Source organism: Neoarius graeffei, chromosome 4, assembly GCF_027579695.1.
Source record: "Neoarius graeffei isolate fNeoGra1 chromosome 4, fNeoGra1.pri, whole genome shotgun sequence".
NCBI classification, from domain to species: domain Eukaryota; kingdom Metazoa; phylum Chordata; class Actinopteri; order Siluriformes; family Ariidae; genus Neoarius; species Neoarius graeffei.
Genome location: NC_083572.1, coordinates 12,132,454 through 12,157,693, shown reverse-complemented (window position 1 = coordinate 12,157,693; position 25,240 = coordinate 12,132,454). Strand labels below are relative to the sequence as shown.

At 42.1% G+C, this 25,240-nt stretch overlaps 1 protein-coding gene across 2 annotated transcripts in view; it reads right to left on the bottom strand.

The window, feature by feature from the left end:
- The window catches only part of tab1 (TGF-beta activated kinase 1/MAP3K7 binding protein 1), an 82,606-nt gene extending 69,599 nt beyond the window's left edge, over window positions 1–13,007 (bottom strand). Inside the window, exons 1-3 of one of the 2 annotated variants that reach the window (XM_060918830.1) lie at window positions 12,960–13,007; window positions 11,973–12,103; window positions 3,938–4,088 (exon numbers count right to left, since the gene is read on the bottom strand). In XM_060918830.1, coding sequence (XP_060774813.1) covers window positions 3,938–4,088; window positions 11,973–12,103; window positions 12,960–12,992 — 315 coding nt within the window. In that variant the 5' untranslated portion in view covers window positions 12,993–13,007. Of the gene's footprint in view, window positions 1–3,937; window positions 4,089–11,972; window positions 12,104–12,200; window positions 12,407–12,959 lie in introns of those variants that run through there. The other variant, XM_060918831.1, reaches the window with a different exon arrangement.
- Window positions 13,008–25,240: the final 12,233 nt, after the last annotated feature.

Sequence of the window (25,240 nt, the reverse complement as noted above, 5' to 3'; positions counted from 1 at the left end):
CGTGACTGAAAAGGGTCTATACACCTATGTAGATATTGCACCAAAAACCAGACATTTGCAGCTAGAATAGTCATTTACCACATTAGCAATGTATAGAGTCAGTGCGTTTACATGCACATAGAGAGAATCGAATTTCTGCCGTTGCTCGACTGAAATCGAAGTTCAAAATGCCATGTATACACCTTAATTCGGCTGAAATTGAACCGAACTTGATTTCTCGGAATCGAGCTACACGACCTAGATTATGCGATTTCTGCCGAGCTACTTAGTGCATGTAAACCCTATCGAGCTACGTAGTCGAGCTACTTACTTCAGCGCTGCCCCTTCCGGAAGTGACGAGTGACGAGACCACAAGCGGGAAACACAACAGCCTCGGTTGGCATGACAATGAATCATGACAACGGCATGAATCTTTTTCTTTTTGTGGCATTGTTTGCACTGTTAAAATTTAGCTCACTTACTGTATCACCAAATACATCTGTACAGCTGTTGCATAGCTGTGAATTGTGTACATAAACAAGTCATTGTATTTGTGTGTGTGTGTGTGTGTGTGTGTGTGTGTGTGTGTGTGTGTATGTATATATATATATATATATATATATATATATATATATATATGTCCAACATCTGAAGAATGTCAATAAAAACAAAACAATTGAACTTTTTGTGTATTTATTAAGACACAAGTTAAACTGTAAGCAAAAAATGGACTTTAGAAAAATATACAATTGTGCAAAATAAGTTGTCTTACAAAACAGTGGTCTGCGCAGGACAGTTTGTAGCCATACAGTCTGTTAGAGCAAGCCTAACAGCTTGAGCACGGAACTTGTGAACACGGAACTGCCAGTGTTGCCAGATTGGGTGATTTTAAGTGCATTTTGGCGGATTTGAACATGTTTTGGGATGGGAAACGTCAGCAGTATCTGGCAACACTGCTGATAACTTTGTTTATCCTCTTGAATAGCTCTTCTTCATGACGACAGCCGGAAGTGTACCAACACGATGGGGCGTGTAGCGCCACCTGTGGCTCGGGTGCACAATGTACCTCACACAATAGCTCGATTTCCTTGTGTGCGTGTAGGATTGGATTTCTCTGGCACCCCTGCTGGGACCCTTAGCTTGATTACCGACAGTAGCTCGATTTGGATGTGCATGTAAACGCACTGAGTGGATTTCTGATTAGTTTAAAGTGATCTTCATTGAAAAGAATAGTGCTTTTCTTTCAAAAATAAGGACATTTCAAAGTGACCCCAAACTTTTAAATGGTAGTGTTAAATATATAAGCAACAGAAAGTTCCTTATTAGGATAGAAACGCTGCTACAGTAAAGCAAATACGGACATGATATCCTGTGCGTACTTTGATTTCAATTCAAATCAATTTGCCAACAACCAACACATGTTTACTGACATGTTAAGGCTTACAGTAATTATACACTGTAAAGGTTCTGACTGGCATCATGCCAGGACAATATTTGCTGAAGATTCATGAAAGTTACTGACTGGATAACAATCAATAATAATTATCTCGATCTAACAAAGACTGTGATAAATGAATAAGGTAAGCAAAAAAAAAAGACTTAATGAATAGTACACTACCGCAGCATGCATCGAGTTAAACCGTTATGAGCTATGTTTTTGAACATATGAAACTACTGATTGACTTACTGACTGAAGTACTGAACAACTGACGAACTAACTGGCCTAATAGTGTCAGTAGGTCTGTCAGTTCGTCATAGTAAGGCAGTCAGTCAATTGGTTCATCAATAAGTTGCTCATTCAACGAGAGTGTCAGCAATTTGCTCAGTTAAACTGTAATTCAGTCAGTCGTTCAATATGACGGTCAGTACATCAATTGGACAGCAAGTCATTCAGTCGGTAAATCAGTTAGTTGGACAGGAAGTCAGTCAGCAGACATTTTGCTCAGTACTTCAGTCAGTAAGTCAATCAGTAGTTTTAGATGTTCAAAAACATAGCTTATAACTAGGGCTGGGTATCACAGTCAATTTCCTAGATCGAGTCGATTTCGATTCTTAGGGTTTTAAATTGATTAATCACGATTCGATTCGATCTGAATCAATTCAATCTGCTCTTAAAGGAGTACGCCACCCCCAGGTGAAATTGAGTCAGTCCTTCGCGTTGGATGAGTGAGCCAAAGCGTTTTGTAGCCGACCCAGCCATTGCCCTGATCTAGAAACGCCCCGGTTAGCTTTAGCTTAGCGTAGTCGCTGTAATCCGGCGTGTCCAGCTAGCATTGTCGTTGCAAAAGTGAATCAAATAACTCAAGATTTTTTATAATTATTTCTCATGACCTGTACATTCACATCGAGTACACATATCAATGCAAATTAACACGAAGGGATTTACTAGACCAATTTATATCTGGAACTATTTTCGGCCACAGCACAGGCAAAGCACCGCTGCAGGCGCAAAGACACCGCGCAGCACCTGAAAACCCTCAACTTCCGGAAGTTGTGGTGCTGCGTGGTGTCTTTGCGCCTGCAGCGGTGCTTTGCCTGTGCTGGGGCCGAAAATAGTTCCAGATATAAATTGGTCTAGTAAATCCCTTCGTGTTAATTTGCATTGATATGTGTACTCGATGTGAATGTACAGGTCATGAGAAATAATTATAAAAAATCTTGAGTTATTTGATTCACTTTTGCAACGACAATGCTAGCTGGACACGCCGGATTACAGCGACTACGCTAAGCTAAAGCTAACCGGGGCGTTTCTAGATCAGGGCAATGGCTGGGTCGGCTACAAAACGCTTTGGCTCACTCATCCAACTCTAGGGACTGCAGGGACTGACTCAATTTCACCTGGGGGTGGCGTACTCCTTTAAATAATGAAAATATCTCCATACAATACGTTGCAAAATACACGTCTTTATTTTGTAAATTTGACAGTTCACACGTAACTGAGCTCTGCTTGGCATATCTTGCAAACTACCTTGGTTTTATCAAGCTCTTCGTCCTTTGTCGTTTTAAATTTGAAATGATTCCACACGTCAGATTTCATTTGAGACGGCTTGCCGAGCGGTGTTTTCCCTGCCTCAGCCATGGCTCTGGCCTCAGCCATTTTGTGTGCGTGCTTGAACGTCACGACGTACGACTGCGCAGCTGCGTCATCACGCACGAGACGGCTGAGGGAGGAAAATCACACAACACAAAACACTCGATCTCATGCCCTGCAAATCGATAGTGCGAAATTTAAATGAAATCGATCCAAAATCGATTTTTTTACCCAGCCCTACTTATAACGGTTTAACTCCAAGTATGCTGCAGTCGTGTACTACTGACCTCGTGATCAACTAACTGACTGACTGAATGATTAACTGAACTGAACTGACAGATTGACTGAACGGCTGATTGAGACTTACTGCTCAGCTGCATGGTTGTTTGCCTTACTGACTTCCTGTCCAACTAACTGATTTACTGACTGAATGACTTGCTGTCCAATTGATATACTGACCGTCATATTGAACGACTAATGAATTGCAGTTTAACTGAGCAAATCACTGACACTCTCACTGAATGAGCAACTTATTGATGAACCTACTGACATACCATCCAACCAACTTATTAACAGATCGTCTGACTTACTGTCAAAACGATCTGACTAACCAACTTGTTGACAGACTGACTGATTTGCTGTCCAACCCACTGACAGACTGAACAACTGACTGTCCAATCAAATAACTGACTTACTGAATCACTAACTAAATTCGTGACCAAAATTAACGCTGCTCCTAAACCTTTACGTAGCCCCGATCTTGGGTATAACTTGCGGCTTTACCAACGACAAAGCTGATGTTGCTTATTTCACATTTTACATCGTTTTGTCAAAATGAACAAAATGGACGATCTGAACAGCATATTTACCGAGTGAAAGCTAACCTAGTGCGTGAGCAGCTATAGTAAATCTTCAAATGCCAGCTACCTGTGTGAGGATGCGACGGACGTCTGCGTCAGAGTGGTTGGAGTTAAGCTGGCCCAGTAGAAGCTCTGCAGTGAGATACTGAGACACGAAATTGGCGACTCGGCTCCCATCATAACCATTAAACACCCCATACAGGAAACAGCAATCGGTACTGTTGGGCAAAATCAACAGGATCGATTTAAGGGCAATTCCACGGGTAACTGACGCAACATTCAGAGGGTTTAAAATTAAACTGTGTGGCTTATTATAGAAAGAGCAAACTCAAACAAATGTATGATGACTTAAGGCCCAAAGGCCATCTTGGACAACACTGAGTTTTTTTGGCACTTCACAGAATCCAGGGACACATGTCGGCCGAAACGAATCCGAGATAATCGCAAAACAAGCATTTTTTTTCCGAAATTTGTGATTTTCGTTTTTTTCCATAATGTGCAAATTGAGATCTTGAAGAATGCAATCAGTATTTCAGATAATAGATTGTTTTGTTGGAAAAGCATACATTTTTTTGTTGCAAATTGTCTCGTTTTTGTCAGGACTGTAGCCTGCTGGGGGTGTGGGTAAATTACCATATGGGCCATTCACATGATGATTTAAGTCTTTTGTTTTTTCGCCAATCAGCTGTATGATACGAGCTGAGCTCGTGGCTACTTAAGCTGCATACAGGCATGTAATTTCACTATGGAATGAGCAAGCTAAACAGAGCGCAGAGGAGCTGAAACACCGCGAAGCAAACAGACGCACGGTATTTGTACATCGGAGATGACCATTTCTAGCAAAAAAAACGCAACCAAAAGGAAGCGTTCTAGGACTATATATTCCATCGGAAGCATTGATGTGTGCAAGGCGACGTTTCTATTTCTGATGGGGTAAGTTTATTAATCTAAGGTTGTGTGGTTATTTTTGCATGTAACGGAGAGTGTTGTGGTTTGGTTACATGAAACTAGCGTTGTGTTAGTTGTTATCATCGTGCTATCTTTCTTTCTTACGGTGTGAGTAATTTTTCAACCACAAAACGTTCAAGTATACTTTAGGACTTATTTTTGTACTTCATAATTGTGTTGGGCATACTTTGCATGGAAGGAAAATTGACGTGGTGATCTTTGTTTACATGAAAGTAGCATTGTGCTAGCTAGTAGGGGGTAGGGCTTTCCTTAATGTCATGCAAATGAGCACCATTATGTGCCTGCCCTGCACCCAGAGTAACTGAGAAAGAAAACTTTAGGGGCTTTTCCACTACCAACGCGGCTGAGTCGGGCTGAGCCGTGCGGTGCTGAGTTGGGCTGAGTCGAGCTGAGCGGGGCTGTTGGGGTTGCATTTCGACTACAACCGCGCTGAACCGTGCTGGCTGGAAGTGGGTGGACACATTGGGTGGAGTTAGCGAAAGTGGGTGGACGTCACGTGATGTCGTTAGGCGGCGCAAACAGTGACATCAGTGACCTTTTAAGCGGTAGTCTCACGACCCGGATAGTAAACAATAAACATGGAGGACATGGAGTCGTTAGTGTTGCTGGTCTTGGTGCTGTGGCTTGTTGTCACCGACAACGCCAACGGATACTGGCAAGAGCGTATAGATGAGGCGAGGCGCATAAGGCTTCAGAAAGAGAATTCTTCTTCTTCCGGGTTTGCGGTGTTTACAGATCCCAGCGTGCTTGCGGGGTGTGTGTGGGCATGTGAGGACACTCCTCCTTACCAATCAGTGCACAGGGGAGTGTCTCCTCACGCCCCTAGCCCCACTCGGCTCGGATGGGCTCACTTCAGCCCCACTCCAAAACCGTGCGAGTTTTGGGTGCTGAGTAAGGCTGAAGTGAGCTCAGTCGTGCTGCTCTGAGGTAGTCGAAACGCGAGCCGTATCGGGCTGAAGTGAGCTGAAAAAGGGTAGTGGAAAAGGCCCATTTGAGGGCGATTTTCTCCCTTTCCTGTTTTAAGAGGTATGCACTTTCAAAAGGCCACACATTCTTCAAATATTGTCAGATCTCCACATGGAAGGCATCATTGGAAAGCTTAGAAACTGTACTTTCTGAATCTGTCAATAACTCAAAATGCCCCCGGGCCGACATGTGTCCCTGGATTCTGTGATATGGCACAGAAGATAACTTTGGTAACTGATGCAACTTGGAGAATTCGACAACTGTGAACACACAAGTACAAACGCCAATTTCTGTGAAACTTGTTAACATTTTTTCCAACTTTGCTTTTAACACGCCACAGTATACAATGAAAGAAATAAACTATGAAAAATGGTTAGAACTGACAGTTGAGATCATGGAATGTACAGTAACTGACGCAACATTCTTGCACTACGTTCAGACTGCAACCTGAAACGACCCATATCCGATTTGTTGTGAAACCCGATTTTTTTGTTAGGCCGTTCACATTACCAATTATATGAGACTTGTATGCGATCTCCAATATGAACGGAAAACGACCCAAAAGTGTCCTGCATGCGCAAATTGACACGTAATAAGCACATCTACGTAATACGTAAACAAAAAAAAAAGCGCACTCTTCAAGTTTGCAAGTAAAGCATGGAGATGAGGCGAGACCTGGCGATGTGGCTTTTGTGGCGGCGGCGGAACTCACACAATAATCTAATTAATGTGGGCAGCAGACTAATGAGACCGAAGGTGTCAAATTACTGGAAATTTCCAGAACAATCTTATAATACAGGATGGTTTAAGTTATAAATCAGTTATAGAAACTGTTTTATTTAATCAGGCTAACAGATCAACATCCAGGTCCCGACCAAATCCACCATTAGCTTGATCAGTTCTATAAAAGTCTATTTAAATTCTGAAAACTGTACAAATGTTGTTGTTTTCCACCAAAGAGGCGGGATTAGCCGACGCATTATAGTGACGTTTGTCTCTTGTTGATGACGTGTAGGTCGCATGAATGCGACCTGTCCGGTCAGACTGCAGTCGCATGTGAAAATATCGGATATGCATCGGAATTAGGACCACATATCCAAGCGGCCTGGGTCGCATGTGAAAAAAATCGGATCTGTGTCGTTCAGATTGTCAATAACAAATCGGATACAGGTCGCATATGGGCAAAAAAATCGGATATGGGTCGTTTCAGGGTGCAGTCTGAACGTAGTCTTGGTCACTGACGCAACACTTTCCAAATTTACATATGATTTGATGTACAGGGAGAGAGAAAATGTGGTCATTTTCTCTTTCTTAGTCATATCATCAATCAGTGAACAAAAAATTGATTCCATTGAGTAATCATCACAGCTCTGGGGCCTTTTAGATCTAACGCTTGTTAGATCTAAAAGGCCCTAAAGCTGTGATACTCAATGGAATCAATTTTTTCATGGAAATGTAAAGAATAAGGTCCGTTTGATATAAAACACAGTTTAACTTACCTGGTGAGGACTTCTGACAGCAGTTTGAGTGCTTCTTTGTGTCTGTTAATTTTGAGTTTAAAGTGCATATCCTGGACCAATTTCATGGTTTTTTTTTATATGAAAGAATGTGCCTTTACACACTCATCCAGAAGGGTAATTTTGCACAAGGCCATCTGTCTACAGCAGAAAAAAATAAAATAACAAAACGCGTCTGGAAAAATCCCAAGGGAGTCTGGAGCCAGATTCGTGACGTCACGTGCAGATCCGCCAGCAGGCTGCGAGAGCTTGCACGGTTTCAGTGCACAGTCTACGTAGACCAAGTTGAGCAGCTCGTGATTTTGCATTGAAATATATGGAATTGTCGCCTGAGCTTCTAAACCCATGGATTCATGTATCAGTGCTCATCTATCTATTGTTACATAAATCATATTTTTTCTAATTACTATTATGTATTGATATATTTCTTCATGTAGAAGAGTACTGGCTACTGTAGGAGAAAGATTTCATAAGCTACACACATGGAACCGGCTAAGCAGGGTTGTATATACATTTAATGTGCTTGACACGTCCCAAGATCTCGAGCCCTGACACGCAGATCCCTTGATACATGTGAAGTAAGTGTATTATCGCCCAGCGCTTTCGTGTTGTTTACTTTTGTGTGGGTCAATAAATAACATTATCCGTGTACCACACAAACACAGGAACACCTAATTTAGAGTATAGTCTTTCTTATTTCTTACCCTGGCAACAGTCGACTTGTGAATCGCCGATTTTCTTGGTCTTTTTCTCGGCTCTGCTTGGTCCTCGGCTTTTTCCGGGTGCCTCGCACAAAGCGCTCCAATTTCTCTCTCATTGTCCGGTCTTTTGGAAAACGATGAGTACTAATCCCATCAAGATTGGTGTTGCTACACGCTCCTATGATGCATCTGTTAACCATTTTAATAATTACGTGATAACGTTGAAGAAATTTGCAGAAAACCACCAGGTCGTTTTCTCATAAGAGTGATTCCACGCTTATGGGTACTGAAATGGGGACATGAACTTATTCACCTAAAACCATTTCTTTTTTTACCATCAGGTCACAAAACATGTAATCTTTAATGAATGATATGTTAAAAGATAACTTTAATTTTCTGAGATGTAATAAAAACATATTTATATGCCAAAGTCAAGCCTATGAGTTCCAAAATGATGTCTGTTACATTACTTCTGTTACGATTGTCCATCTCGCGTCTGTTACAAATTAATTACAATCTAGCTCTATACCATGTTAATCTTATTGAAAGAATGTGTATGTTTATTCTACTACACATGTTTATTAATTATATTTGCTAAAACATCACCTTCCTATGTTTCAAAAAGTAATTCTACATTGTTAAAATTGAGAATATATATGTCCACAACACTTCTGTTACGTTCTGACTTTGGCATATAAATATGTTTTTATTACATCTCAGAAAATTAAAGTTATCTTTTAACATATCATTCATTAAAGATTACATGTTTTGTGACCTGATGGTAAAAAAAAGAAATGGTTTTAGGTGAATTTTTAAAAATAAGTTCATGTCCCCATTTCAGTACCCATAAGCGTGGAATCACTCATAAACAAACCAGCGCTGACGTAGGCGTCCCGCATGCGACGTCACGAAAATCAATGTTTGCCAGGAAATCCAAATGCCAAGTTTTTTCAGAGGCGGACCAATTCGCCTCAAATGGCTCGATTTCAACTGAATTTTTCTGGTATTGCGCAAGGTCAAAAAATTGCACAAAATGCAAAATGTGACCTATATGAAATAGGAGAATTGCATTGATCTTGCTCCTGAATTTACCCGTGATATGCACTTTAAAGTACGTGCTTGGATCTGCCATCAAAATGGCCGCCAGTCATGTGACATGAGTTCAGCACAAAAATATTGACTGCAGTGAATGAACCAATCATTACAAATAATAACCCAATCAAATTTAACACCATATATATATATATCTCATCTCATTATCTCTAGCCGCTTTATCCTGTTCTACAGGGTCACAGGCAAGCTGGAGCCTATCCCAGCTGACTACGGGCGAAAGGCGGGGTACACCCTGGACAAGTCGCCAGGTCATCACAGGGCTGACACATAGACACAGACAACCATTCACACTCACACCTACGGTCAATTTAGAGTCACCAGTTAACCTAACCTGCATGTCTTTGGACTGTGGGGGAAACCAGAGCACCCGGAGGAAACCCACGCGGACACGGGGACCATATATATATATATATATATATATATATATATATATATCTCAGGGCTCGAAATTCACAGTGGTCCGGTCGCCCAAGGCGACTTAATTTGTTATTTGGCGGGTAATTCCTGTCACTAGCCAGCCCGGCTGAAAATAAAAAATATATACGAAGCGAAGATTCAGACACACCGTCAACTAAAGCCGCCACATATTAAGCGTGTGCCGTGTCTGTGTTAATCGATGTGTTTATCGGCAGGACGGAAAATACCGAAGAATTCCAAATCATATCGTGTACGAGTCAGGCTGTCGTTTTTTTCACTACTGCGCACGCATATAACGCATCTTGTTGAATATCGCGGTAATCGCGTGTAGTATTGGACCAGGTGGGTGGAGCACAGAAGCACGGCAGGCCAGAACTGAGTTCTCAATGAGCTATTTATTGCTAACTTCGCGCGCACACACATGTGTTCTGGTTGGGGAGAGAGAGCTCCCTTTCTCTGCTCTCCTCTCCTTTTAAAGGACGCGGTCACTGGGGAAGACACACAAACACAGGTTAATCCCCATCAGGTGCAATGATTCCACCACTTACCTTCCCTGACTCCACCCTCCATTCACAGACCGCCGCTTGGCCACGCCCCCGCTGCCACATCACGTTATCAAATTCAATAGATGTGGCCACATTATCGCCCATTTAAACACGTGTGTTTTTTTGTTGTTTACATCTACATCTGCCAAAGCTACGTTGCGATGTGGAATTTTCTGAAAGGTGTACAGAAACCGCCAGAGACGGGGACAAAGTGACCTCGGTCTGAAGAGGAGAAACGACAAAGGACTTATAAGCAAACGTGGGAGCAGGGTAGGCCTTGGCTGCGGTATGATTTTTATGGAATAATTAATTTTTTTCAAGTTGATTTCTAGTCAATATGAAGCTCCTAATGCTTTCTCTCTCATAAATGGTTAAATACAGAAAGCATGTTGGACATATTTTGGGTGCTATAGTCATGATAGTAAGTATATCTGTTTTCAATACTCATACACCAAGTTGCCAAGTTTTCTAATATATTATTATTTGTTGATATTATATTATGGTGTTGTTCTCATTTATGTATTTAACAACAGTATCAAAATACTCGGGTCTTGAAATAAATGCACGTTAGTCATGAACAATGGTAACTACTCTCTTTTGCGTTATTTCTGACAGAAGTAAAATTCATACGTGAACAAATTTTGGCTGGTTGATTTTCTGTTTGGCGAGTTACTTTGGAAGGTAACTAGTCCTGCTGGCTGGTGAAAAAAATATATGAATTTCTCGGCCTGTATATGGAGCACTTGCATGTGACGTCACAGCCGATCCAGACTGTGACAGACGCCATCTTGTCGGTCAAACGCCATATTTCCGCCTTCTACTTCTACCTTTTCTTCTGGAAAACCCTACTATATACAATTCTACTACAACGGCTGCGGCTACAAGCTCTCCCTACCTGTGCACGTTTTTTATGTTTTTTGTGTGTATTTTTGCGTGTTGTTCGTCTGTACCGGACTTCAATATCCACTACAACTGTATGGACTTACTGGACATTGGTTTCCAGCAGAAAATGACGGTTTGTAGCGATTTCCATCGCATGCACAACATTCCGGATGAGATAGCGAGACCAGCGGGGTCTCCGTGGATTGTTATCGGAAGCAAAGCGAAGGAGGCGGCGCCGGGAGCGGAAGCAAAAGCGAGGCTGCAGGCAGAGCCGGCCTGTTGACTAAGCTCAGAAAACAGCCACTCAAACCTCCACCGCTAAGCCTCTACCTCTCCAACGCCAGATCCATGGTAAACAACACGGACGATTTGGAATTACAGCTGGAATTACCTTATTCTATTCTATAATCGGCTGGTCAGTGCTATACTCAATACTTAAGTGACTTACCCATCCAATGAGGATTCTTGTTTACAAGATGCCACATCTGAGTCGCTGACAAATCCTGAATTTCTGTAAAGATAACTGTCCAGAGATTTATAAGCATGCAGTGCTTCACCACTGAACAGCGAGGGAAAGTTAATGAGGTAATTATACACGTCTGGGTATTCCACCTCTGGCAGTTCAAAATCCACTGACACGGTCGTGAAAACTACATCCGGTAAGCCATAAGGGTCACTAATCAGTAGGTCATTTATTTTAGACATATATCTAGTTATCTGTTCATTAGAAAAATGAGCCGTGTAGTCCGTCGGTTGAAATTGATCCATTCTGTACACGAGTGCAGCAGTATTCAGCGGTGTTTTTTACCGACGAGATGGCGGCTGTGTACTTTCCGGTCACGTCACTGCAAGATCTCTGGAATTGCCCTTAATCTTTCATAGACACGGTATTAAAGTATAAATGAGACAGACACAGCAGTCTGCTGATTGATGAGCCCTGTCCGCCATGCCAGTTGATCACAGGTGGTGTCGTTTGGTGCGTCGTAGCTCACCTGAATCGGAAGTGTCCGTCCTCGTTCGGGTGCATCTGGGTGCTTTTGTCGTCGGAGCCGTACACACAGTTTGGGGCCGTGCCCACGCCACACAGCTGGCACAGCGGCAGGTCATCTGTCCAGCTCTGGTGCTAAAAACAACAACACCATGTTAATCATACTGTACATTTCGGAATGAGCAGTTATCCTCCGAAACATATACTAGATGCTTCATTTGTAAATTAATACCTATCTGGAGCGTTCAGACTTTCAGAGAGCTGTACCAGATCCATCGAGCACAACTAATAACAGTATACAGCATATTCGAAGGCTTTTATTTCTGGTTGTACACCAAGTGCTTGCCTTCACAGGTTGACCTGATTTGTCTTATATATGTGTAATAACACAAACAGCCTCCTCAAACACGTCCATATTGTTCATGGTTGCAGGTTTATGCGTTTCTGTACCTGAACATCACACTAACTCATCTTTAAACTAAAGGACACTAGGTTGTCAGTTAGGTCTGTTTAGCTAAGTAGTGCCTCAATCGCCACATTACGGATATGAAGTGCACTGGAAAGGGTGCAGAAGATATTTCTATATGCTCTTTGTAGTACACTTGGACAGAGAGTATTCGAGTTATTTGGGATACGGCCCACGAAAGTTAGCAACGGGAACCTGTTTAAAACCCAGATAGCATTTTCGCAAACACTTTCAAAGTGTAGATAATATTCAATAATATGCTATATATACACTCAATTTTATTGCACGATATAATTATTAATTATAGTTTTTTTTTAATTGACTAACTAGGCACAGCAAATTAGACAGTTTTATATGGATGCTAGCAGGCTAACTCAACAAGAAGGGTGATACTTCTGCTACAAAAATAATTTAAAAAAAAAAAAAATGCTGCGGTATGTCTAATATCAACGAAAATAGAAAATAAAACCCAGCCACATTTTCAATACAAAGAAAAATAGTGACAATGCGGAATTGTTGTCTTACACTATGTATTAGAGGCTTGCGCGACGCCGCCATCTTGGAAGCGGAAACGGGACTTTCAGACTTCGTGAAGACTCGGGAATGTTCGCGAATGTTCGGCTCGAGGGCTCGGTCTCAAACAGCTGCCGGAGTGCACTAGCAGAAGGCGGCGTTTTAGGGCCTACAAATGCACAAATGGACAAAGAACCCAACTTCCTCTAGCCGCTTTATCCTGTTCTACAGGGTCGCAGGAAGCTGGAGCCTATCCCAGCTGACTACGGGTGAAAGGCGGGTACACCCTGGACAAGTCGCCAGGTCATCACAGGGCTGACACATAGACACAGACAACCATTCACACTCACATTCACACCTACGCTCAATTTAGAGTCACCAGTTAACCTAACCTGCATGTCTTTGGACTGTGGGGGAAACCGGAGCACCCGGAGGAAACCCACGCGGACACGGGGAGAACATGCAAACTCCGCACAGAAAGGCCCTTGCCGGCCGCGGGGCTCGAACCCGGATCTTCTTGCTGTGAGGCGACAGCGCTAACCACTACACCACCGTGCCGCCCCGTCTGGGGGTCCTCCCGCAGAAAATTTTTAATTAATCAGATGCCATTTCCGGGTGGTACGGTGGTGTCGCCTCACAGCAAGAAGGTCCAGGTTCGAGCCCCGTGGCCGGCGAGGGCCTTTCTGTGTGGAGTTTGCATGTTCTCCCCGTGTCCGCGTGGGTTTCCTCCGGGTGCTCCGGTTTCCCCCACAGTCCAAAGACATGCAGGTTAGGTTAACTGGTGACTCTAAATTGACCGTAGGTGTGAATGTGAGTGTGAATGGTTGTCTGTGTCTATTGGCCCTTTTCCACTACCCTTTTTCAGCTCACTTCAGCTCGCGTTTCGACTACCTCAGAGCAGCACGACTCAGCTCGCTTCAGCCCTGCTTAGCACCCAAAACTCGCACGGTTTTGGAGTAGGGCTGAAGCGAGCCAAACCGAGCCGAGTGGGGCTAGGGGCGTGAGGAGACACTCCCCTGTGCACTGATTGGTGAGGAGGAGTGTCCTCACATGCCCACACACGCCCCGCGAGCACGCTGGGATCTGTAAACACCATATACCCGGAAGAAGAAGAATTACGAATTACGAGAATTTCTGAAGCCTTATGCGCCTCGCCTCATCTATACGCTCTTGCCAGTATCTGTTGGCGTTGTCAGTGACAACAAGCCACAGCACCAAGACCAGCAACACTAACGACTCCATGTCCTCCATGTTTATTGTTTACTATCCGGGTCGTGAGACTACCGCTTAAAAGATCACTGATGTCACTGTTTGCGCCACCTAACGACATCACGTGACGCCCACCCACTTTCGCTAACTCCACCCAATGTGTCCACCCGCTTCCAGCCAGCACGGTTTAGCGCGGTTGTAGTCGAAATGCAACTCCAACAGCCCCACTCAGCTCGACTCAGCCCAACTCAGCACGGCACGGCTCAGCCCAACTCAGCCGCGTTGGTAGTGGAAAAGCGGCATATGTGTCAGCCCTGTGATGACCTGGCGACTTGTCCAGGGTGTACCCCGCCTTTCGCCCGTAGTCAGCTGGGATAGGCTCCAGCTTGCCTGCGACACTTTTGAACAGGATAAAGCTGCTACAGATAATGAGATGAGATGAGATGCCATTTACGGGTGGTACGGTGGTGTCGCCTCACAGCAAGAAGGTCCGGGTTCGAGCCCCGGGGCCGGTGAGGGCCTTTCTGTGCGGAGTTTGCATGTTCTCCCCGTGTCCGCGTGGGTTTCCTCCGGGTGCTCCGGTTTCCCCCACAGTCCAAAGACATGCAGGTTAGGTTAACTGGTGACTCTAAATTGACCGTAGGTGTGAATGGTTGTCTGTGTCTATGTGTCAGCCCTGTGATGACCTGGCGACTTGTCCAGGGTGTACCCCGCCTTTCGCCCGTAGTCAGCTGGGATAGGCTCCAGCTTGCCTGCGACCCTGGAGAACAGGATAAAGCGGCTAGAGATAATGAGATGAGATGAGAATTTCAGTTACAACAGTTATTATTGGTTAATTAATCAACCGGAAGACCCCCTTCGCCCTTTGATGTTGTCTGATGACACAGCTCGTTACCTGAGATGGATTTTTGTGGCTACTACCTCATAGAGGCAAAGCCACGCTGTTGTCATGTTGTAAGAATGTAACAATAGCGCATACACATTACAATCACTAGAACGACGAATCGTGATCTCGTGATACGAACAGTTGATCTCACGTTATCAAAAGGTACACAAGGACAAGTGGCGAAGCTACTATGTCATCATGGTGTAAGAATGTAAGAATGAGTGTACAGTAACAACAGCAAAACTTTGTAACCAATCAGCACAAGTTTGATAATACACCAGAAGATGACCTGAACTTTTTTGGAAGAAGAAGTCGTCTTGTCCTGATCAAGTTTGATTACCCATTCTACTTTTGATAAACTTCAGAACCAATCAGAACCAGAAATGAAATATGAAAAACCCAGACGTTAGCATCACAGGTAAGCATGGTCTCGTGGTTACCAGAGGACCAGCCCCCCCACTGTAACCCTAGCTATGTAATAGGCGAGAGGCCGAGGGCTACAGAAACGGAGATCGTCGCTACCTAACGCACCATATACTGTAGTGCGGGAAGGACTTTAGACTAAGCATGGTGGAAAGATCATGGACATGTTTTTACTGATCCAATTCAACGATATTTCATGATCTCCTTGTCGAAACCTACTTTGTTTCTTACTCTTTCATTTGACAGTCGCCATTTTGTATCCAAACTCACGTTTGAGAAGTCACGTGAGGTGTCGATAATAGTGATCACTTTCATCGGTGTCCACCATTATCGACACCCTGCGGAATTAACCCTTTGATGCAAAACATATGCACACCCCTTCTAATGCACAACATGGGTCAAAAATGACCCGCATTCATTTTCCAGGTTATTTCATGCTGACTGAGTTTTTCTTTGCTCTATCTTTTGAAATCAATTTATTTTATGATTGAATATTCCAAGTATTCTTTAAATATCTTGTTTTTAATTACCACAGATCATTAATTTAATTTTTTCTTTCCTACTTTATGAACAAAAATACTTTTTATATTACTACACATGGGTCATCCAAGCGTGATTTAAAATTAAATGTCTTAATACTATAATATTAATAATTTGTTTCAAGTAATTACTTTAGCAGTGAATGGGGCCAGTTATTTATTTATTAACTATGTCGTTAGCTAAGCCAACTACAATAAAATTAGCTAACTAAAGTAGAATATGTCAACAGCTCGGTAGCTAATAGTAATTACTTGTTACTTCTGACAAGTAATCTACTCACTCTCAAGGTAACCTAAACATAATCAATTTTTTTCTAAGGTAATGTTAGAACAATTGAAAAACATTACTTGCATGTATTAGATGGGCAAAGGGCGCTGTGTGTGCTGAGCTGTGAAATGTCTGACACAAGCACAATTCACAGTTCCCACCAAACGCTGGAGTAAACGCATGCGGGTCGGTTCTGACCCATGTGTGTAGACTTGATGTAGAATTACAAAAGCTGTGCTTGTTCATAACTTAAGAAAGGAAAAATAAAAATGATGATTTGTGCTAAACAAAAACAAGATATTTCCTGCATATTTGGAAAAGTAAATGACAAAATGAATTTATTTCAAAAGTATATCACAGAAACACTCAGCCATACATGAAATAACCTGGAAAATGAATGCAGGTCGTTTTTGACCCATGTTGTGCATTAGAAGGGTAGTGATACAAAAAGGGTTTTTATTTAAAAAGTAAGAAAGGAAAAAATAAAATAAGGATGTATGATGATCAAAAACAAGTTAATTGAGGAATACCTCGAATACTGAATGATGGAATTAATTTATTGCAAAGATATAGAAGATAAAAACTCAGCCGGGTCACTTTTGACCCATGTTTTGCATCAAAGGGTTAAATGACATTTACAACTGTCATGGATCGATCTTTGTGTAACATTGTTGAAGTAGATGCAGTACTTTAAAAAAAAAATAACAGGGCTGTGATTTATAATATATACGTATATATATATATATTTTTCTGATTCATAACAGAATGGAATGCTTATAGAGTATTTGGAATCCTATTGCAATAAATAGAATTAGACCAGAATTAAAGGTTTAAAATTTAAGAACGGGGGAGTAACTTACCAATACTGAATGCTGATTCTGACTGAATGTAATTCAATGTTCTGTCAATCCAATGTACTGTACAAAGTCAAAGTTCTAACAATAAAAATGGTACAAGTCCAAAAAGCCTGAATAACAACCCAACTTATATACAAGCTATATACAGGCTGACGGTTCAAGTTCAAAGTTACTTTTGGTCGTAGTTAATTGTTACATTGCAGTTGTTCAAAATGGCTTTGCTGAGTGAAGTCCACGAGTGAAGTCCTCTTGTAAAAGTCTCCGTCACTTTTCCTCATCTCCAAGTAGAACTTTGAAAATATTTCCGCTATTGCGCTCTCTTCCAGTTTTTCGATGTCCGTTGGTCTGTTTTTCTCTTGTAAATATGCGTGAAGAATATCCAGTGACGTTTTGGTGGTCTTTCGGGTGTTCAGCACACCTTTCTCTTTAAATCTTCAGCTTTTAATGAAGCAAACCTCACTGCCATTTTTGTGAACAAACCGTCACAGTCGCTCACGAGCGTGGAAGTTTTACATCTCCGACGTGTCTCTTTTCCAGTTTTTCGATGTCCGTTGGTCTGTTTTTCTCTTGTAAATATGTGTGAAGAATTATATAATGAAGTTTCGGTAGCCTTTCGGGTGTTCAGCGCGTCTTTAGTTTCAGTTTATGTATTTAGTGCGTAATCCGATCACTGAATTAACCCCGTCTCGTCTCTCTTCCGGCCGACAAAGAAATGATTGTGCGCATGCGCAGCAGAAGTTTTGTCATTGGATCTTCGTATGAGCTCCGATGTGTGACGTCGTGTTGTCTTGACAACGTGCAAGATTATAAGAATACTGCATGCTCATTCTCCATTGGGGAGAGTGGCGTAATACATGTAGGATAAGTGATATGATAACAATGTTGCATGCCATCAATAAACCCACTAGAAGGGAATAGAATACATGTTTTTGTTCCATGGAAAAAGTAGCCCGTATGTATAATAATTCCCGATATTTCACTCCGATGATGTCGCTCCCAGTGTTTTTCCGCTGACGAGATGCATTGTCAAAACGGCAAACAGATTTGAAATTAAAACTCTTTTGATTAACTTGCGTGGTTTTTTTGTGGATGATGTGTCCATATAATATAAAGAATATTACATGGTGGTGTGAAGAAGTTTATCTTTGCTACGCTCACTCATATTATATAAGAAGAAGAAGAAACCTTTATTTGTCACATGCACACTTCAAGCACAGTGAAATTCATCCTCTGCATTTAACCCATCTGAAGCAGTGGGCAGCCACACCAGAGTGCCCGGGGAGCAGTCAGGGGTTAGGTACCTTGCTCAAGGGTACTCCAGCCCAAGGCCACCCCACGTTAACCTAACTGCATGTCTTTGGACTGTGGGGGAAACCGGAGCACCCGGAGGAAACCCACGCAGACACGGGGAGAACATGCAAACTCCACACAGAAAGGCCCTCGCCGGCCACTGGGTTTGAACCCAGAACCTTCTTGCTGTGAGGCAACCGTGCTAACCACTAAACCACCGTGCCACCCACGGTGGTGAATATACCGCATATTCACCACTCGAAGATAAACTTCATATCTTTGCCCAACTGTGTAACATCCTCTATGTATTTTTTCCCTAATTAACCCCGCCGACAGTAGTCGGAGGGGTTATTATTTTCACCTGCGTCAGTCTGTGTGTGTGTGTATCTGTCTGTCTGTCTGTCTGTCTGTCTGTGTGTCTGCAAGATATCTCAAGAACCAATGGATCGATTTGGACCAAATTTTGTACATGTGTTGCCAATCACCCAGGAAGGAAACCAATAAATTTTGGAGGTCAAAGGTCAAAGGTCAAGGTCATGGCAGAACTTCGAAATTTTCGCCCAATGTATTTTAATAGGGAAAAGGCGGGGTTTGCACTCGTTAGAGTGTCCCTGTCTAGTTTGAGGTTTGTTCTGTAGCCATGATTAACAATTTCTTGACCATCCTCCCTGACGACATGCAAGAACGTGAACGAAGATTGGTCAGGGTCAAACTCATAGTGTTGCAAGTCTCCCAACCAAAACATGGCAAGAACGTACTGTATGGCACTCTGATCGTCTAATTGGACAAAAATATTGTGTAGTCTGGGCTCGGGTTTAGAACTTTATTCTGGGCAGGGTGGTGGTGGATCCAGAGCTTATCCTGGGGACAATGGGTATGAGCTGGGAATACACCTGGGATGTGATACAATGTGCACGCACACACACTCATTCAAGGGCAATTTAGCATAGCCAATCCACCAACTGGAATGTTTTTGGGAGGTAGGAGGAAACTGGAGATCCCAGATGAAGCCCATGATATGACTTAAACATAAATCTAAATTACCGTACCTACGCAGAAAATATTCAGCAGAATAGTGCGATATTAATACCACAAATACTCATACTTGGCCACTTGTCTTTTTTTCTTTGTGAATAATTCAACACCTGTACGTTTGTGTTGCATCATTAATCTAAGACTATTCTTCAAAAAAATTCTTTTGGTTGTACAGGTATATTTCTTTATTGTCTTTATATATACATAAAATCCATTACATCAAAAACAGTAGTACTCGATAGACTCGTTTTCCTTTTTTTTTTCTATAGCTGTCTAGAATAAACACAGAGAAAGTCACACAATCCTACATAGCTATATAGTTTCATCTGCCAACTGTTTTATATAGATTTCATTTAATATGTAATTTTCCAAAATAAAATCATATTTTCAGAATGACCGAGAGAGAGAGAGTTCACGTAAATACAGAAGGGACAGAGAAGGACAGAGTTATGTATACTTTTCACATCTTAATGTTTTAAAATAAAGCTTTATATTCAATTACAGATTTACATATATACTGTTATATGAAATGACATTGGAGCAAACAATCAGATTAAATCCTTCAAACACCTGAAGCAAAAAATATTATCTGTCTAAAAAAAATAAATAATAATGATAATAAAAATATAAAAAACAAACAATGATTTCGGCTTTATCTTGTAAATAAGCTTTACTAGCACAGAAAATATGGACAATTTCGATAAATTAGTTTTTTTTTTTTACACAGCCATGACTATTCGCATGTACCTGTGTTACTTTGAATTTATTTAAAAAAAAAAAAAAGTCAAGATGACCGATGCTTGAAAAGAATCTGAGGATGAACACAGAGTTGACATTGAGATGCTGATGCTACTGTCGTAAAACTGAAACAACTGAGGGTTTTTTTCCCGTTTTTTTTTTTTTAAATCTAGCTACATGTGGAACCGAGTGAACTGGTAAGAGATTTGAACGTGACTCCAGCCTTATACCGTGAGTTTATACCGTATATTCAGAAATATAGTCCTGTGTAAAAGTCTTAGGCACATGTAACGATATGCTGTCGACCAAAAACGGCTTAATAATGAAAAAAAAAAATGCTTCAACATTATCGTATTTTTTTAAACGGTAAGCCATAAAAAATGAAACAAAGTCAATATTTGGTATGAGACGACAATTTGATTAAAAAAAAAAAGTCGTCTCAGGTACAGTGAGTGCAGTTTTATAAGGAAATGAGCTGTAGGTTTTACCGAGCATCTTCTGGACACTTTGACCGTCACGCTTGCTTCTTCTTCATTTTGCACCAAAACCCAGCAGCCTTCGTTATGTTTTCTTTTTTTAATCCGAAAAGTGCTCTCTTATGTAATACGCTGCTCAGATACAAACTTTTTTTTTTTCCTGTAATATTTAATTTTATGCTAGGAACTCTACAATCTTTATGTACTGACTCGATAATACAGAAGTCAAGAGAAAATAGAAAGTTTGTTTGGGAAAAAAAAAACAGGGTGGCTAAGACTTTTGCACAGTACTGGAAATCCAATCTGAAGCTATTTATGAATGGAAATGCAATAGGTACGAAATAACGGTTAAAGGGATAGTTCGGGATTTTTGACATGAATCTGTATGGCATCCCCATCAATAGCGTCGTGCAAACACACTGACTTACCCCTGACAGCATCCTGTGAGTCCAGTTCTTGTCCAGTTTTGGTCCAGACGAAAGTAGTCCGGCAAGTTTGTTGGGGTCACGAAAGTAAAACGTTTTTCGTCTCAAAACAGTATGTGTTCAAAAGAGTGATATATTTGCATCACAAAACCGTTGCCAAATAAAAAGTCAGACTTCGAAATCGCTTGGCACTATTTTCTCTCCCTTCTCATCACTGCGCGCTGCCGCCAGGTGACAGCCACGGCTGTTTCATTCATTGTTTACTGCTAGCAAAGTTAGCGACAACCAGGGGTGTAGTGGGCGTGGTACGTGGGGGTGGTACGCGGGGGTACGCCGTCCACCCACTTCTCCCGAGGTGAGATTCAAAAAAAAAAACAACTGTCATTCAATGGCCTGAGTTTATACGCTCTACAGTAAGTGACACGTGCCTTTGTGCTCATCATCAATGCCCCCCCCCAATCGAACGTTACGTAAAACGTAGCGACGCAAAGTAGAATGCATTCTAAACGCAGCCGAGATATTAGAATTATGTAAACGGTTGACTCCGCCATCTGTCGGTTTAATTTAATACTTTATGATCTTTGAAGTTCTAATGCGATTTTTGCTCAGTATAGGCCTATGATTTTGAATAGCCTAATAATAACAGTAGGGTCTCTCTCTCTCTCTCTGTGTGTGTGTGTGTGTGTGTGTGATTTCCGGGCGTTCATGGTAGCAGCACCGAGAGGGCAACAGAACTGATATAATCGCCTGCCTGCTCATCCTTACGCGGATAATTTCACCACATACTGTATTATATATATGATTTGAAATTCATAATCTTTGTGGCCGGGCGGCACGGTGGTGTAGTGGTTAGTGCTGTCGCCTCACAGCAAGAAGGTCCTGGGTTCAAGCCCCGTGGCCGGCGAGGGCCTTTCTGTGTGGAGTTTGCATGTTCTCCCCGTGTCCGCGTGGGTTTCCTCCGGGTGCTCCGGTTTCCCCCACAGTCCAAAGACATGCAGGTTAGGTTAACTGGTGACTCTAAATTGAGCGTAGGTGTGAGTGTGAATGGTTGTCTGTGTCTATGTGTCAGCCCTGTGATGACCTGGCGACTTGTCCAGGGTGTACCCCGCCTTTCGCCCGTAGTCAGCTGGGATAGGCTCCAGCTTGCCTGCGACCCTGTAGAAGGATAAAGCGGCTAGAGATAATGAGATGAGATGAATCTTTGTGGCCTTCTTGTTTAGTGTTTTGTTGTACATCCAAAAATGTGAAATGACAATAAATTTAAAGAAATACTCAAGTCTTTAAGAAGGAGTGCATGGTAGGGCTTAACCCAATGGCTGCATGTCATGTATTTTGTATACGCAGGTGCCTCAATCGCGCCAGACTAAATGCTTGATTTATTCGATTGGTGCCTTTTATAATAAATTTCAGCCCATTGCTGGTTTGTATGCGATGCGAGTGAGTGACGTGACTTTTTTTGAACTTCTGGACACATGCTGTAGCTGTTGCCACGGCAGTAAGTAGGCTAGTAAAAATATCGAATTCCGAATGCAGCTCGGCTCAAATGAACATGAATCGAACATGAACAAAGGTGTTTGTGTATCATAATTTCCAATATTTTGGCTTCACGCCTGATAGTCCATGTTAAACCTATGCAAGGTTTATGTTGAGTTCCAGCAGCAGAGTGGTGCTGTCTACGACGATGCATTCGGAAGGCGAATTTGTTCCTCTTTAGCCATTTCGGCATATTTACTGGAGACAAAATAAACCGCGGCTTTTCGCCATAACAGTTGGGCTGTACTGACAAACACGAATGAAAATTGCACACATAAAAATGTCTGAAAAAAAAAGTGTCTTCTTCTGCCCTCTTGTGTTGTTAAAAGAACGTAACATTTATACAAATCATTCAGACCAAACATAGGCGACCTAACAAAGGCTACCGCTTCTGACATGATATCAAATCGATGACGTCACGAATCGCGTACCCCCACTTTAAAAATCTCCACTACACCACTGGCGACAACATGTCTTGACTACGACAGCGACGTTGAAAACATTGACTTGATCTCACAGCCAAAGGGATATCTTTATGAACCCGAATATACAGATGAAGAAATTTGCCAGACGGAGTTAGAACGGGCAGAGAGAGAGAGAGAAAGGGTGGACAGAGAAGTGGAAGAAGGTGAAGCTGGAGATGCAGCTTGTTAGCGCAGCTGATCTGAACTCCTAATCACTGCCAAACAATGGGAAAGGTGTTGATTCCTGCGCAGATGTCAACATGACAGCCCGCAGTGATACCGAAGGAGACAAAATATAGCGCCAAATAATTGCGAGGTCTGACTTTTTATTTCGCAACGGTTTTGTGATGCAAATATATCACTCTTTTGAACACGTACTGTTTTGAGAAGAAAAACGTTTTACTTTCGTGACCCCAACAAACTTGCCGGACTACTTTCGTCTGGACCAAAACTAGACAAGAACTGGACTCGCAGGATGCTGTCAGGGGTAAGTCAGTGTGTTTGCACGACACTGTTGACGGGGATGCCATACAGATTCATGTCAAAAATCCCGAACTATCGCTTTAAATGAACTCAGTTTGGCGCCCACTACTGCCTACAAGATGAACTGTCTTTGCGATAAAACCTTGCCGCGATCAGCCTAACCGACGCTATGGCATGCGAGCTGCTTTCATGTTCTAAGAAGATACAAACTCATCATGCTATCAGGAGATAAGTTGATCTTGGGCGGAAGTAGAAATGTATACGTAACAAATAAAGGCTTCTAATTCTAAAAATCTAAAATCAGAAATGTTCTGTAACCATGTGATTTTTTACTGGCGACAAAATACAAGAATCAACACACTTCATTTTTATGAAGTTCAAATCTTACTCAATTGGATAACGCGGACACAGGTACTACAATTATCGACAGTCCATAATTAATCGACACCTTTTCAGATTTACCAATAAACAATTTTACAAACGTGAGTTTCAGTTACAACAGGTATCATTGGTTAATTCATCAACCGGAAGACCCGCCTCGCCCTTTTACCTTGCCATCTGATGACAGCTCTTTACCTGAGATGGAGTTTTTTTTTAAGCACGATCAGCAAGTTGAGGAAACCCCAGACGTTATCATCGCAAGTAAGCATGGTGGAAAGATCATGGACATGTTTTTACTTATCAACTTCACCAATATTTCATGATCTCCTTGTCGAAACCTACTTTGTTCCTTATGCTTTCATCTGACAGTCGCCATTTTGTATCTAAACGCATGTTTGAGAAGTCACATGAGGTGTCGATAATAGTGATCTCCTTCACCGGTGTCCACCATTATCGACACACTGTGGAATTAACTGACATTTACCGTACAACCGTTATGGATCGACTGGAAGAAAACGCCATTCAACAACAATCTGCCAGGTAAAGGATGGTTTTGCCCATTTCGCAAGAGGCATCCAGAGATAACCGAACGGGTTCCGCAACTTCTTGGAAGAGAACGAGCCTCCATCAGTTTTGAAATGCTTCAGGGTTGGTACAAGGGCCTTAATTCATTTTTGGAGAAGGAGGTACCGGATTTTCAGAATCTTATTAACAATCCCAGGTGCGTTTTCAACTTTGCGTTACAAGTAATCAGGTGTTAACATCTGTATGCTCACGACGTGTGTACCAAGCTGTTTCCAACACAAAGTGTCAAATCGCAGTTATGGCACGCTTCAGCGCCTTAGGGGATTACTCACCTCCTTTAATTGCCTTCCCTGGCCGGAGATTCAGGAATATAGGTTTGCCGGATTTCCCAGAAGCCATTTATGGTCGTGCTGACTATGGTTGGGTGGACGGACGGACAGTGATTTGTTCTTTGAGTTTCTGAAGCATTTTGTCAAGTTCGTGAAGGAGAAACACATTCAATTTCCTGTCATTCTCTTTGTTGATGGACATTCCACCCACATCTCCCTTGCGACAGCAGAATTTTGCGCTCCAAATGGAGTCAGTCATTCTCTACTGCCTCCTGCCCAACCGAACTCACATCTTGCAGGCTTACGATATCGGATTTAAAAAAAAATTGAATAAATAATCATCTGGATGTCGATAATTGTGGAATGGTGTCGATAACTGTGGACAAAAGGTGGCGATAATTGTGGAACGATGTCATGTAAGTGTACGCTAAG